This window comes from Onychomys torridus, chromosome 14, assembly GCF_903995425.1.
Source record: "Onychomys torridus chromosome 14, mOncTor1.1, whole genome shotgun sequence".
Taxonomy (NCBI): Eukaryota; Metazoa; Chordata; class Mammalia; order Rodentia; family Cricetidae; genus Onychomys; species Onychomys torridus.
In genome coordinates this window covers 43,925,686-43,940,348 of record NC_050456.1, presented here as the reverse complement: position 1 = coordinate 43,940,348, position 14,663 = coordinate 43,925,686, and the positions used below count along the sequence as shown (strand labels likewise).

The 14,663-nt window shown below is 46.4% G+C and overlaps 1 protein-coding gene across 1 annotated transcript in view; it reads right to left on the bottom strand.

The window, feature by feature from the left end:
• Positions 1-14,663, bottom strand: part of Rhoj (ras homolog family member J) — an 88,948-nt gene that overhangs the window by 13,788 nt on the left and 60,497 nt on the right. Inside the window, exon 2 of the mRNA XM_036206080.1 lies at positions 6,772-6,830. Coding sequence (XP_036061973.1) covers positions 6,772-6,830 — 59 coding nt within the window. The remainder of the gene's footprint in view (positions 1-6,771; positions 6,831-14,663) is intronic.

The following is a 14,663-nucleotide window of genomic DNA, read 5'->3' as shown; positions in this document are numbered from 1 at the left end:
CCAGGTGTCCAAAGCTTAAACTCCTGGGGAGCCGAGCCTCATGAGGCTCTTGTCAGCCTGACACAGTTCTGATGCAGCTCAAGTTTTCTGGGGCTTGGGTGACCATTCTCCTCCCTGCCACCAGCCGTACAGCCCTCAGACTGGGACATCCAATAGATTTCAACAGGACTACAGAGAAAAATGTCTTTCAAAGAAGGTTTATACTTAGCTGACAGGAGCCTACCACCCTCAGTGGTGGCTGTGGCTAGGAACTATGGGGGAAGTCCAGAATTAATAAAAAAGAATTCTGGGCTTGGTGATGGGAGGTCGGATGTTTGAATTCATACCGGCTGATGGCTTGACTGTGTTTTGTGATGAAGCACATTTGGTCTGTAGGTTGTGGTCACATATGAAGATGACGTCGATCAGCTGTGAGGAAGGGCTAAATGCTACTTATGGCATTGAGGTCCCTTCTAATGCTGGAATGACTCTGGACAACGGGTACTCATGTCCTTCTTGGGGAGACAATGTGTTAATCTATAAAAGCCACTAGATAGTGCTTTGGAGGGCTAAGCTGGACACAAGGGGCTTTGGAGTAGGGTAGGGATTTGGGACTGTGTAGATTTTTGAGTACTTGTTACCCATTGCCCATCAAAGACAAGCAAGGGGTCAGTAGTACAGAGGTGGATCTGGTGCTGTCAAGTATGGGCACTTATTTCAAAAGTTCTGGGGAATGCTCATCACCGACTGGCTAATCACGCGGCCCCAAATATGTTCATGAGCAGCTGTATCACGAAGGGACAGTGGCAGAAGCATGAAGCCATTAGTTCTTCTTGCCTTTGGATCCCTGGGAACTCACTGCACAGTGGAGCTGTGCTCAGCGCCAGGTCTGGCGGGAAGCTATAATGCGCATGTCTGGTACGTGCCCAGGGGCTGCTCTCCGTGTAGTAAGGGGAACGGCATTGAGTTCCGCTGCCTGCCTCAGACTCACAAGAGGCTGAGAATAGAACTGCGCGTTCTTTGCTTTGTGAATTTCCTCAGCATCAGCCTTTGTTTTCATAGTCTCCTTGTTAGTCAAGCTTGACTCAGAAAGCAGGACGGGATGGGAGCTCAGGATGTTGCCCAAGAGCATGACGGGTGGAGATGAATTCAGGGGATTCAAATCCCCGGCTCACTTGTCACTACTACTTTGGTGTAGTTTTGGGGTGTTTTCTTTGCCCCGGTTTCTTTCTCTGTAGTGTCAAATGCTCATATGGCTGCGAGACTCGGACGTTGCAATGGGTATGACTCCTTGGGATGATGCTTTGGATGCAGTGAGCACATGAACAATGGAGTGAAAGGGGTCCACCCCTCACCTAAAGCCAACGGCAGCTCCAGTTCCTGGAAACCCAGCCCCTACCCTCATTGGATACCCGAGATGACCCTGAAACTCACTTTTCTCAACTAAGCGGTAATGAGATCCAAATGGTTGTGGACCATGATTGCATCGTTTAGTCAATGTCTTTCCTCTCCATTTTTCCTGATTAGGGAGAAAGGTAAAAATGGGTCCTGAAATTACCTTTACCCATAACCCATCATGTGGGCAGCATTCTCCAGACAGCATGCTCCTAGAAACCATACGGAGATGCATGCATGGGATCAGAAAGTTCGAGTTGCTTATTGAGAGGAAAACATTTATTCTGAGGTTTTAGGCAAACTTTCCATGGAGTGTTGGTGCCAGACCCTGTGCTCCAGATGGCTCTGCTGGCTCAGCCAATAGCAAAGAAGAAGTCCCATGTGCTTCCAAGTGGACCTGGGCTTGCCACTAATAAGCTCCAGCTGCACTTACCTTCTGCCTGCTCACATGCTTCTGAAGAAGAAGCCCTTGGGGAGGGGGCCAACAGGAGCTTCAGATGTCAGGTCCTGGTGAAGCTGTGTGGCTGCAGCTCCGGGCCTGTGTGGTCTTGCTGCTCCTACAGTCGTTTGGTGGCAGTGAGGTGCTGTGGGCTGTGGTTTGGCAGTAAGACATACCATCCTATACTCACATGGTATGCAGGCCGTCTTAAGTCTTGAGGGGCTCATGTACGGGGAACTCAGGCTCACGCTCTGATGAGAAACTGGTGTTTGCTTAGACAAATAGCAGAGAAGGTGGTTCCTGGCTCCTGACCCCAGGAGTCACTCATTGCTTCTGGCAGTTGATGCTGCTGCCGTTTCTGCTAGTGCTTGTTGTCTTTGAGATACATCCACCCAGAGTGTGGTCTGAGAGCTGGCTTTGCTCATGTTACCCCTGAGAAGAGGGTAAGATGCCTCACCACCACGGCTGATCCACTGTAGACTCAGAGGGCACCAGGCTCTGAGCATTGGCCTGGGAAAAGCCCTGTTCCCTCTGCTGTTCCCTAGGCTATGAGTGCTCAGCTCAGGCTTAGCTCATGCCTCACCACTCTGGCATCATGCTTTGCTCTTTTATCTCTCATGGCACACATCAAACAAGCCAGCTGGGCATGGTATACATCTTAGAGTCTCTTTCTGTAGCTGAGCCAGAAATCTGAGCACAGGAGCCACTTCCAGAGAAACTGTGAACAATATTGGACAAGGAGTATGTGTCACACAGATGAGTTGGCCTGACCTGAAGAGACCAGGCTGGAGGACTGGCCTTATTACTTGTCTAGTGATCTGAACAGTAAATCCTTTACTAACCTAATGTTTGATTTGTTTTTTCTGGTGATTTTTTTTTAATTCAAGACAGGGTTTCTCTGTGTAGCCCAGGCTGGCCAGGGATTCACTTTGTAGACCAGGCTGGCCTCGACCTCAGAGATCTGCCTGCCTCTGCTTAGTGCTGGCATTAAAGGCGTGCATCACTACTGCCTGGCTCTAGTATGTGAAATTCTATCCAACTGAATTCTGGAGATTTTTCTCTTCAAAGGGCTCCACTCAAAGCCCAACTTATAGTTTGTCTCTGGGGTCTGGGGATGAAGCCAGCTTCCATGTTATGGATATATATATCTCCATATATATATATGACTTCATTAGAAACCATCTTTACCTATGAGTTCGAGGCCAGCCTGATCTACACAGTTAGGTCTCAGACAGTCAAGACTAACAAGAAACCCTGTCTCCCAAAACCAACAAAACAAAATGAAACAAAACCATCTTCAGCAAAAGCTTGGCTGAATTGTGAAGCGGTGAGGAGAGTCTTGAGCCTACCTTTGCAGCAGCCATATCAGAGACCGAATGGCAGAGGGAAGCTGGTTGAACAGTTTTGCTCAGGGTTGCCTTCATCGGTGGGGATAACAGGTTTCTTTCACCTGACCTTTCAGAATGCATTTGCTTCTTGAGTTGTTCTGTGGCCTCCCCCATCCCCCCACCCCCCCAACCCTGTCTGCAATCCACAAATCCACAGTTAGCTCAGGACCAAGATTTATTTCCTTTGTGCATTCGTGGTTTCTGGGATTGCCAATATGCTCTGAGATCATTTCACTTTCCTTATTTAGTAATAGACTCAATGAGTAATTTTTTAATTAGTTGAAGGTGTTTTTCAGCCTTGAAACTTCAGGAACATTTGCTAGTATCATTGAAGGGGAGACTATCTTACTTGGAATGGGACTGGAACTTTTGGAACACATCTTCTGTGCTGGCTGTTCTTGGTTGCAACTTGACTATATCTGGAATTAACTAAAACCTAAGTGGATGGGCACACCTGTGAGGAATTTTTCTTAATTGAATCATTGGAAGTGGGAAGATTCTCAAAGATCCACTTCTGATCTGGTTCTTTGAGGTGGAAGGTCCACCTTTACTCCAGGTCTTTTGAGGTGGGAAGATCCACCTTGAATCTGGGCTGCACCTTCTACTGGCTGCCCATATAGAGACATTGGAGAAGGAAGCTGGCTCTTTACCTGCTTGCTCTTATGCTTACTGGCAAGCCCGTTCCTTCACTGGCTTTAGAGCCTGACTCTTTGGGACTGTGGTGCATACTGATGACCAGCTGAGACATCAGCCTCACAGACTGAACAACTACTGGATTCTTGGATCTTCCATTGGTAGACACCATTGTTAGTCTAGCTGGACCACAGTCTGTAAGTCATTCTACTAAATCCCATATATATATATTCATTCTATCAGCTCTGAAAACCTAGACTAATACACCTTCTCAATTACATTTGTTGTGGAACATTTTTGGCTAAGTTGTAGATATAGTTATTTTGTTGGGAACAGCTTCAGCCACTAGAGACTTAAATTCATTAATTTGGAGCTGGGGTATATGGGCCTGCATTTGTTTCTGTTGGGTTTTTGAGACAAGGTCTCATGTAGCCCAGGATGGCCTCGAACTTCCTATGTCACTGAGGATGACCTTGAACTTCTGATCCTGTTCCCTCCATCTCCCAAGTGGAATCTGCATTTCTAAGGTGCTCCATGTACAAGCAGTCCTGCTGCTCAGCGGACAGCACTTTAATGACAGTCCCTAGAGGCGTCATCCTCCTCCAAGTGTGCTGTCCAGAGCAACCGTCATGGAAACCTGTCATAAGTGCAAATTCTTGGGACCCATCCTGGACTTGTAGAATTGGAAACTGTGAGGTGTGGCCGTGTGGCAGTTTCTTTTTCTTTTTTCTTTCTTTCTTTTTTTTTTTTTTTAACAAGCTCTGGGTGGATCCAGCGCACGCTCAGGTTTGATCACCACTGTTCCAGAAAGTAAACGGCAGCTTATCCTTTACTGTATTTAAAATCTTCCACTGCTGAGAGGTCTCTCTTGGGTCTTGACTCAAACCTTTTTGATTAATTACTCCAGTTCTTTCAGGATTTCTTGAAATTATCTTTTTAAGTTCTTAATCATAGAATCTGAGGCCCAGAAGGAACCTTCAGATACGGTCTGATTTCTTTTCTCCATGCTCCATGCTCCCATGTGAGCCTTGTCTATCCAGAGGTTTCAAAATAAGTGGAGGAAAGTATTAAGGTGAGAATTAAGTTGAAGAAATAGCTTGAATCTACTTGTTACTATATTTTACAGCATGTCTCACCCCTGTGTCAGAGGTTCAGGTCACCCTACTGGCTTCAATTTGATGTTTAAAGATATTTTCACAATATATTACCACTTCCACTCTTACACAGTATTTTTTTTTTAAAGGGTAGAGTAATGGGGAATAATAACTCAACTCTATAATAGCTTTGAAACAGTTTTATTGGATGCAGAATGAAGCAGAGATGGAGGGATATTGTTGTTGAGGCAACGGATGCAAAGGAACAATGGCTGTGGACTGCTACAGAAGTGTGGGGCAAGATGAATGGGCAGGGACTTCCAGAATTTTCCGAGAAGGCAAGGGCGACAGAGCAGTTTCCAAGTATGAAAGAATCTTCTCCATGTTGAGCTTTGCAAACTGGATTGTATGGACTTTATATACTGTGAGGCTGTGATGAGTAGAGATGCCCCACGGATGATATGACTGACTTAGAGTGGGCAGTTCCAGCCCCTAAATCCACGGGCCTCAGTGGCTGAGATGTTTCCTGGTAGGAGCCATATTCTCTTGTATTAAAGCACACAGATCAATTTTTCTATTTGTATAGCTAAGGGCATATTTTCCCTTTGTTATGTTTCTGTTTCTTGATATTGATAGGAGAGGTCACTCTACTCCTGAGTTAGGAGAGGTGTTTTCCAAGTCATTCGGCCACGTGTAGAATCTGGAGGGTCCTGGAAAGGAGCCCTGGGTCTGACGGTGGAATAGCCAGGCTCCCTGCTCTTACTGTAAAAGAGCAGCTTTGATGTCCCACACACCCTTGTTGGTGGTCCTTGCACACGCACACTGAAGACCTCAGAGGGATTCCATTTATTTATTTTCTAGTAGCGAGCTTTCAAGTTGAGCAAAATGACACATCTCCAGATAATTGTGAGAAAAGGCCTCGACAAATGCATAGCTATTAACAATTACCAAGAAACTCACAGTGGGAAATACCACGGTCAAATATTCACTCCAAAGGGCTTAAGCTGTATAAATTTGGACTGACTGAACAACCCGCTGATTTTGACCTAAATAAATGATTCAAGACATATGGTAACACGCTCTATCCAAGAAATTAGGCCACAGCCGTCCATAGCTCATTCGCATCCCATCCTCCACTGGGCGGACTTCTAACACTGAATGTCTTCCACAGCCCTGTATGAGGTGCAGGGAAAGGCAGTCACCCAGGATTTTCAGCCAAGGACAGCCATGTGCAGGCTCACTGTTGGGGATTCAAATCCATGCCCTTCCATTCTCAAACCCCAAGAAACACTCATGACAGAACAAGGGTATTTGGGGAATCTTAGAAAATTCAGAGTCAGTTTTCAGTAGTTGGGGGTTGCCCTTCATCTTAGGGATATATCTAGACGCTTGTTTTTCTTTTAGTCTTTAATCCATTGTATCCCCCCATCTTTTTTTGAGCCTCTTTACAGCTCATTAGGTAAATCAAATAAAGGATGGGCAAAGAAAACAGCATGGGGAAAAAGGGTAAAGCTACAATTTATAAAATAGTCCTGTACATCTTGACTGTGGAACAGGTTTGGGTCGGAGACAACTGAAATTCTTGGCTAGAAATGTTTCATTATTTTTGAATATTGATGGTTTTACAGTGTTGGATGTATCATCAGTATCTTGGATAGTGATTTAGGTTTTTGTAGTTATAAAGATAAATATTTTAAAGTTAAGAATGCACATTTGGTTGTCATTTGGGTCCCAAGTGATGAGAATGGGAAATGCCTGTGCTGTTGGCTCCTGGATGATGAGCCAAATGGACCATTCTTTCTCCTTCCCCAGCCCTTAATGAATCAAGGCGGTGAGATCATACCTGTCCTGCTGTGTCGTACAGTCCAAGCAAGTGCTGCTTGCCTCCCACCGTCACGGTAACTAGGGAGAAGAGAAGAGAATTCATAAACAGAGGCTTCCATGGGTAGAATGTCCTGTGCCAGCTTCTCTCTGGGCAGGGGGGGATGAGCATATGCCTCACTGGTGTATATTCCAAACCAATGTGACAGCATCGTTTCCAAATGAAAGAGAACCTTGCGCTGCCGTGACAGCAGATGGCCCGAGCCAACTCCAAATCTCTCAATGGAGATGGCTATTTTTGGTGTTACTCAAGTACTCTGCAGGCTGTTTGGTGACCTTTACTAGGCACCGCAATACGAAGCTTCTGAAGGGAAAAAAAAAAATCAAGGATGCTAAGTTCCTTTCTGGCTAGGTTATCACTGTCTTTGCTTTGAGTTACCTTTCAGGATACAGAATCAGGTAATTAGCTATTCGAACTCTGTGCTCTTGGGGCTGAAAAGAAGGCTCAGTTGGTAAAGGGCCTCCTGTGCCAACATGGAGTCCTGACTGCCCACTGTGCCAACATGGAGTCCTGTCTGCCCACTGTGCCAACATGGAGTCCTGACTGCCCACTGTGCCAACATGGAGTTCTGACTGCCCACTGTACAAACATGGAGACTTGGCTGCCCACTGTGCAAACATGGAGACTTGACTTAGGAGCCCCAGAACCCATGCAGAAAGGCCAGGCATCTGTACTTAGCCTCACATGTTCCTATGTGAGCATCTGTGTATGAGAGATGGGCAGATCTCTGGAGCTCACTGGTCAGCCAGTGGAGCCAAATGATGAGCACCAGCTTCAGTAAGAGACCTTGTCCCAAAGGTAAACTGGAAAGAGTCACCAAGGAAGACATGGAAACCAACCTCTTACCTAGGCTCCACACATGGGTATCTGCACACAGATGTATGTGCATGCAGTGCACCTGACCATATTCCACACTACACACACACACACACACACACACACACACACACACACACACACACACAAAATCTCTCTGTTTTTATCTGACTTTGAGATATTAATAAAATCCAGGTGCTGTCTGGGCATGTGGTTTTAGGTATGTGGCTTCACATACCTACAGAGTTAGATTTACCCAGGAGGCTTGATGCCTTTGCCAAGCAATCGTGCTCAAAGCGAGGAGTAATGTGGGAATGCCAGCCGCTCTGCACATGTCTCGGAATGACATACAGTCTCAAGTTGCTGCTCAACCGAGAGAGAGACCAGATTGCATGCAGGAGGGATATGGTTCTCTTGGTGAGGGGGAAGAGCAAGGTTACATTTCCAAAACATCCAAATGTCTTCTGGGAAACAGGGAGTCAGATATGTAAGAACACACTCCCTGCCCCCAGTTGATTAGAAAATATGCAATGGCCGGGCGGTGGTGGTGCACGCCTTTAATCCCAGCACTCAGGAGGCAGAGCCAGGCAGATCTCTGTGAGTTCGAGGCCAGTCTGGTCTCCAAAGTGAATTCCAGGAAAGGCGCAAAACTACACAGAGAAACCCTGTCTCGAAAAACCAAAAAAAAAAAAAAAAAAAAAAGAAAAAGAAAAAAGAAAAAAAAAAGAAAATGTGCAATGATAAAGTAAAAATGGGTTTGATCCCTTTTGCCATCAGCCACACAGAAAACAAAGGGTGACTGGATGGTGGCTTTTCAGAACCCGATGGCTAATGTGTCAGCCACATTCCCTAGCCAGCTGCTCAGGGTCACTGACTTGGTATTGATTTTTACTTTTTATTTTCAGGTTGATGGGCACCATGTATATAAAAGCATTTCTTCATTCTGCTCTTTGAAAAGCACTTATTTAAAAGGCACAATCTCCCTAGACACTGGGGACTGTTTTTCTAATCTACTCAGATCCACATGTGTTCCGTTTCGTAACATGACCACAGCCAGATGTGCTTCTAAATGTGTGTTTTTAAACGTCAAGCCCAGCTCTATGAAATCCTCACTGCAACACTGACTGACGGGCAAGGGGTGGGGCATTTAAACCTTTTTACATCTATCCATAAGTCAGGCTAGCAATGGGAATAGAGGTGCCCAGTGCTCTCTGTCCTGTTTGATTTCCTTCTTTGGCAGAGGAGAGCCTGGGCTGATGTTCTGCATTCAGTCTAAATGGTTTCTTTAGTGACCGATTGGTTACCTAGTCATGGATCAAGAATGAATGGAAGAAATCCAGCGATTACAACATGGAATTTCCTGCCTCCAGGGAGCCGGGTACATGGAGGTCAGGGCAGCTGTTCATGAGATTGTGTGCACTGCTCTGTGACCCGCAGGCCCAGGGCCAACAGGAGGCAAGCACTAGAAGCTGAGCCATACTCAGTGGCTGTGATCTTTGTCACTGGAGTCCTGCAGGCCCAGCTTTCATTCCCCCCTTTTCTTAGAGAGAAGATATTCCCTCCAGCCCCTTTTCCTTCGGGCCACATCCTTTTCTCCTTGGCAGCTGGAACTTCGGGATGCTTCACCGGGCCCAAGACAAGTGTAAGCAAGATAGGTTGAACCAGGAGCTGCGAGTCTGTACAGTGTCCTCTTCCCTCTGCTTCTCTTCCTCTTCTCCAGTGGGATTCCTGGATTGAGCTCAGTACTGGAAGCAGACAGACCAGATACAGACCCACTTGTAGAGAGCAAGTAAAAAGCATAGCCATGCACAGTGTAGCATACACTATGCCCGGGGGACACAGAAGACTGGGAGCATGTCTGAGTGTGCATGCTTTCGCACACTGCTAGCATTTGGTCAGAGAATGTCTTCTGGTGGAGATGTCTAAGTTGAGTCTGCAAGGATGGTCCTGAGTTTTCCAGACTGTTGAGGCTCCCTTACTCAGCCTTTATTCTGAAGACTTTCTCAAGCTCTTAAAGTCCTTTGGCTAAGGAGATGGAAAGAAGAAGAATGAAGAGAATTTCCTTGGGTTAAGGCAGAATGGTGGTATAGGATAGGGGAGGATACCGTCATTGGCATGGAAATGGGGTGAATTTTCAGCATTGCTGTGAGTAGTGGTTTGCTCTGTGCCCTGCTGGAGGGATGCTAAAAGCAGGGCTTAGGGCTTGTGTCTCTATCTTTGAGAGCGACTTTAGTCTCTCTTCCCTATTTCTGCTGGAGGACATCAAGGGACTGTCAGAGACAGATTCCAGCATCAGTTCTACAAGACATGGTTTTATGAGTCCTAGCCCAGCAGTAGATGTCTTGATGTCTTATTGCTTGCCAACCTGTGTCCCACGAGGCTCTACAATGTGGCAAGGAATTAGTCACAAGTCCATGGAAGGAAGGTGCCCCCACCAAGAGCCAATCATCCGTGAAATGAGGTCACAGCATGGTTGCTCACCACAGACCACTCTGCCTTTGAATCCTACCATTGCTTTTCACCATTGGAGTGACCCTGGGGACATTATCTAGCACCCTTAAGTCCTGTGTTCCTTTTCTGTTAAAAATGGGGGTCCACATGGGTAGAAGGAGAGAACTGATTACCATAGGTTGTCTTCTGACCTCCACATGTGTGCTGTGGCATACCCCTCTCCTGCCATAAACAAATGTAACAAGAATATCTAAAAAATGGGATCATAGGAGATTTGTGAGAAGGACATGTGATGAGAAAATATCTGACATACATCCTCGTTCACAGTAGGTGCTGAATGAATGTATCCATCAAGTACACATTGAGTCTGTTCTGAGGAGAGGGGTCAGTCTGTCTGTCTTTCTACTGAGTATCCAGTGCCTATGAGCGGTCACATAATCAGAATCTTAATTGTGGGCCACTAGTTCTTTTCCTAAAGGATAGCTGTTTAAATCTCTCTTATGTTCTCACTGAGGACTGAGTCCCCATTCCCAGCACAGATTCTGCCATTGAATACACTCAGGGTAGAAACTTTGTACAGAGGTCCACTCCTGGTCACAGAGACAAGGGTCCTTGGGACTGTGCAAGGCTGTGGCTAGATCTTCCCTGGCTAAACACTGATGACAAAGGCCATACCCAGCTTATCTTCCCAGAGCACCTTCCATTCTGGGAGCTTTTAGAGTTGTTTTCTGAACTTTGAGGAGTTTTAAAGAAAGGAGGCCAAATGGCTTGTTCATAGCTTAGCTGGCTCTCTTAAAGTGTGGAAAGTTGACCATGACCTGTGAAGTAGGTAAAAATGAAGACTTTCCTCAAATCCATTAAACTCTTTGCTTCCTTGTGTTGATTCTGGGGTGAATTGGAGTGGCTAATTTCTTGAGGCGTGTAAGCCAGGATACAAGTTTGTTCTCTTGGGGATCATTAACTTAACCCAGAGAGAAAATAGCCCAGACAGGACATAGGCCTATTTCCCTCAGCATTTTTACATCTTCAAGCTGTGTCATTTGCAAATGCAGAAGTCCTCTGGCTGTGGGTTCAAAACCTCTTCCTTGTTGGGTGATAGCTGTCTCAGAGGTGCAAGGCAGTCTTCTGAAGTTCAATGATGAAGCAAGGTAAGCTATGTGGGTTCTGACAGTGGAAATGTTGGCCCAGTCAGGGGGAAGCCCCTTTGCCCTTCAGTTCCCAGGGTATTTCCGACTCCCCATGTCCCTTAGGTCTAGTCTACTCTCTCAGTGGTTGGATAAAGCCTAACTGTGTGGTGTGGGCAGCAGCACAGGGGTGCTACTTTTGGAGGAAGAAACACTAACTTTTAGATCCAACAGGAAACAGAAGTTTAGGAAAGTTAAGCATACGGCTCTCTGTTCATGTCAAAGATTTATGAACTGATGAGTGAGTGAGCCAAAGACCCTTTTGAGGAGAGAGGCAGTGGGCAGGCTGAGGCAGGAGGATCAAGAGTTCAAGGCTGGTCTGTGCTATGCAGCAAGACCTCGCCTCAAAAAACAGAACAAGCAAAACAAAACAAAAAACAGCCCTATCCGTTCCAAAGGCCGCTTGAGCAAGTTCGACACCTATCCCAAGCATCCTAAGAGTGTGTGTCCATTTTATGAAAGGGGCAAATTCAGAGGCATCAGCCATTAGAAAGCAGTTAGTATGAAGATAGACACAAACACTGCTCCCTAAATATAAGTGGTGAAAGATTCTGGGGTGTGTGTGTGTGTGTGTGTGTGTGTGTGTGTGTGTGTGTGTGTGTGTCGGTAGTGGGGATGGGGGAGGTGCTCCTCCCTGGCTCTTAGTGCTGCTTGGGCCCATTCCTGCAGGCCTGCATCAGCCCATCTGACCAGCTTGCCTCAGCAGCTCATTTCCTTTCTTGTCTTGTATCCCTGGAGAAGCCTCTGCTTTGAACGATGTGTCAGCACGAGGGGGAAAAACCCAAGAGGCTTCCTGAGAATTCCCTGGGATTCTGAGTAGAAGGCTTTGTATTCATTTCTTTTCTCTCCCTCCACTTTTCTCCTCCCCCCCTCCCCCATGTCCTTTGAGACAAGAGTGTCCCTGTAGTTCAGGCTGCTCTTCAACTCACTCTATAGCTGAGGATGGCCCTAAAATCCTGATTTTCCTGACCCTCTGGAATTACAGATACATGTTATCATGAACTCCCCCTACCCCTTGACCCTGCTTTTGTTTTTGAGACAGGGATTCTCTGCAGAACAGCCTTGGCTGTCCTGGAACTTTCTGCTATAGACCAGGCTGGCCTCGAACTCACAGAGATCTGCCTGCCTCTGCCTCCTGAGTGCTGGGATTAAAGGTGTGCAATACCATTGCCCGGCTCTACCTCCCTATTTCAAAGGTCTGTCCCATTCAGACAGGGCAGGATACATCCACTATGTCTTGTCTGGCTCTGGCTGTGCTTCTCTTCCCTCTTAGCAACACCCTTACGATCGAGTCATTTTCTAAGTCCCCTGGCTTTTAAGGTGAAGAGCTAACTGGAGCTCTGGGCTCACTGGGAACAAACGCTAGGATGGTGAGGAAGCCATAACTGCCCTAAGCCTCCATTTCTTACCTGCAAGTTGGGGAACAAAGATGAACAGAAAAGTGGACATTTTGGACACTGAAGATTCTGAGAGCGTGGTGTGGTGTTACTGAGCAAACCCCTTCTTAATGAATGGCGTTTGAGGAATGGGGCTTCCTGGAAAGATTTGTCACCCTGGTTCTGGGTGTGGGATGGATGCCCAGGAGAACTATTCCCTTGCCAGTATTTATTTGATGAAGAAGGAAAAGGGGGTGGATGGGAGGAGAGGGGCAGTGGGAAGAACTCTAGACTCAGAGCTGACTGAGGTCTGGGGATGAGGCCAAGCCAAAGAAAAGCCAGACAGCCGCACCCTGGCATGTCAGTCTTGCTTAGCCCCACCCTGCCTTCTTCAGGATTCTTTTGGAGTCCACCTCTCCCCATTCTACCCTCTAGATATATGTAGACTCCGAGTCTCTTTTACTGTCCTTAAAGCTGTCCCCAAGCAGGCTACGTCCTGTCCCTTGGAAAAATCTCCTACTTGGTTCCACTTCTGTGTTCCTCAGTGTCCCCAGAGTAAGTGCAAAGGGAAAGCCAAACACCTTGTAAGAGCGGACAAAATCTTGGTCGCCAGCCCCTGGCTCCCCTTGCTCATTCTCCTTTATTTTACTTTATTTTTCTGGCCCAGAATGGGTCCAGAAGCTTTTGCAATCTGTTGTACTCATGATGCCTTTGTTGGAGCGCTTTCTTTGGGATGCTGGGAAGGAAGTTCTGGAATACTGGCTCCACACTCAGTCTGGAAAATCTGCTTTCCTAAGCCCTTCCTACCCTTCAGGAATCTGAAGCTCTTTCCATAGTGTCTTTCCTTTTGGGGTCAGGAAAGAATTATCATTGTTAAATCTGTTTCTGTTTGTTTTTGTCTGTGTGTGTTTTTATATCTGTGCTGGTGCACTTATGTGCATTTGGGAGTGTGCACATGTGTATGGAGGCCAGAGGAAACATCAACTACTGTTTCTTCAGTGTCCATCTGAGCCGGGCGGTGGTGGCGAATGCCTTTAATCCCAGCACTCTGGAGGCAGAGCCAGGCGGATCTCTGTGAGTTCAAGGCCAGCCTGGGCTACCAAGTGAGTTCCAGGAAAGGTGCAAAGCTACACAGAGAAACCCTGTCTCGAAAAACCAAAAAAAAAAAAAAAAAAGTGTCTATCTGCCTTTTTTTCTGAGAGGGTGTCTCTCACTGGCTTGAATATCACCGCATAGGCTAGGCAGATTGGCTAATGAGCTCTAGGGATCTGCCTATCTCTGCCTCCCCAGTTTTGGCTTATAAGCATGCACCAATATGTCCAGATTTCTAATGCAGGTTCTAGGTACCTGACTTAGGTCTTTGTACTTGCAAAGCACTTTATTGGCTGATCCATCTCCTTAGCCATAGCCAGATATTATTTATTCTTATGTCCAAATGCGAACAAAGCTTGGATATGTTGCTCCATACATACTGGCTGAGTGGCTGAAACATATTGAACTCCAACTAAACTGAAGTTTTTCTCTGAGGCATCTTTGGTATTTTCCAAAAGGTCACTGTGAACTTTGCTGGATACTGAATGGCAGGATGGGGTCACTGGTCTGATGTCCTGCACTGTAGCTGGTCCACCTGTTGTGAGGATGCCATGGAAACCTGGCCTTTCTGGGTGGCATCTGAGCTCATAGTGGTCCTCTAATTTCATAACCATACATCTCTGTCAGTAAGTCAGGACCATTGATCATGTGCTCTGAGGTTCCCATATGGCCAGCTAAGTCTGACTTTAGCCATAAAATACAGGGGAATTGTCACCTATGACTTTAGAAAGAAGTGCCCAGTTTATAGGTGAGATCTGCAGATGGGGGCGTGGCCCACAAATCAGAGTGTGCTTTTTGTACGGTCCCCTGTACAGAGAAACTCTTCAGAAATACCCACTTGTCCTTTTAATTGGAGCGGCACATTGCGGGAAATTCATTATAATTAAGTTGTCATTGACGGACAAGGGAGTGAACAGCTGATTTCTAGGTCTGC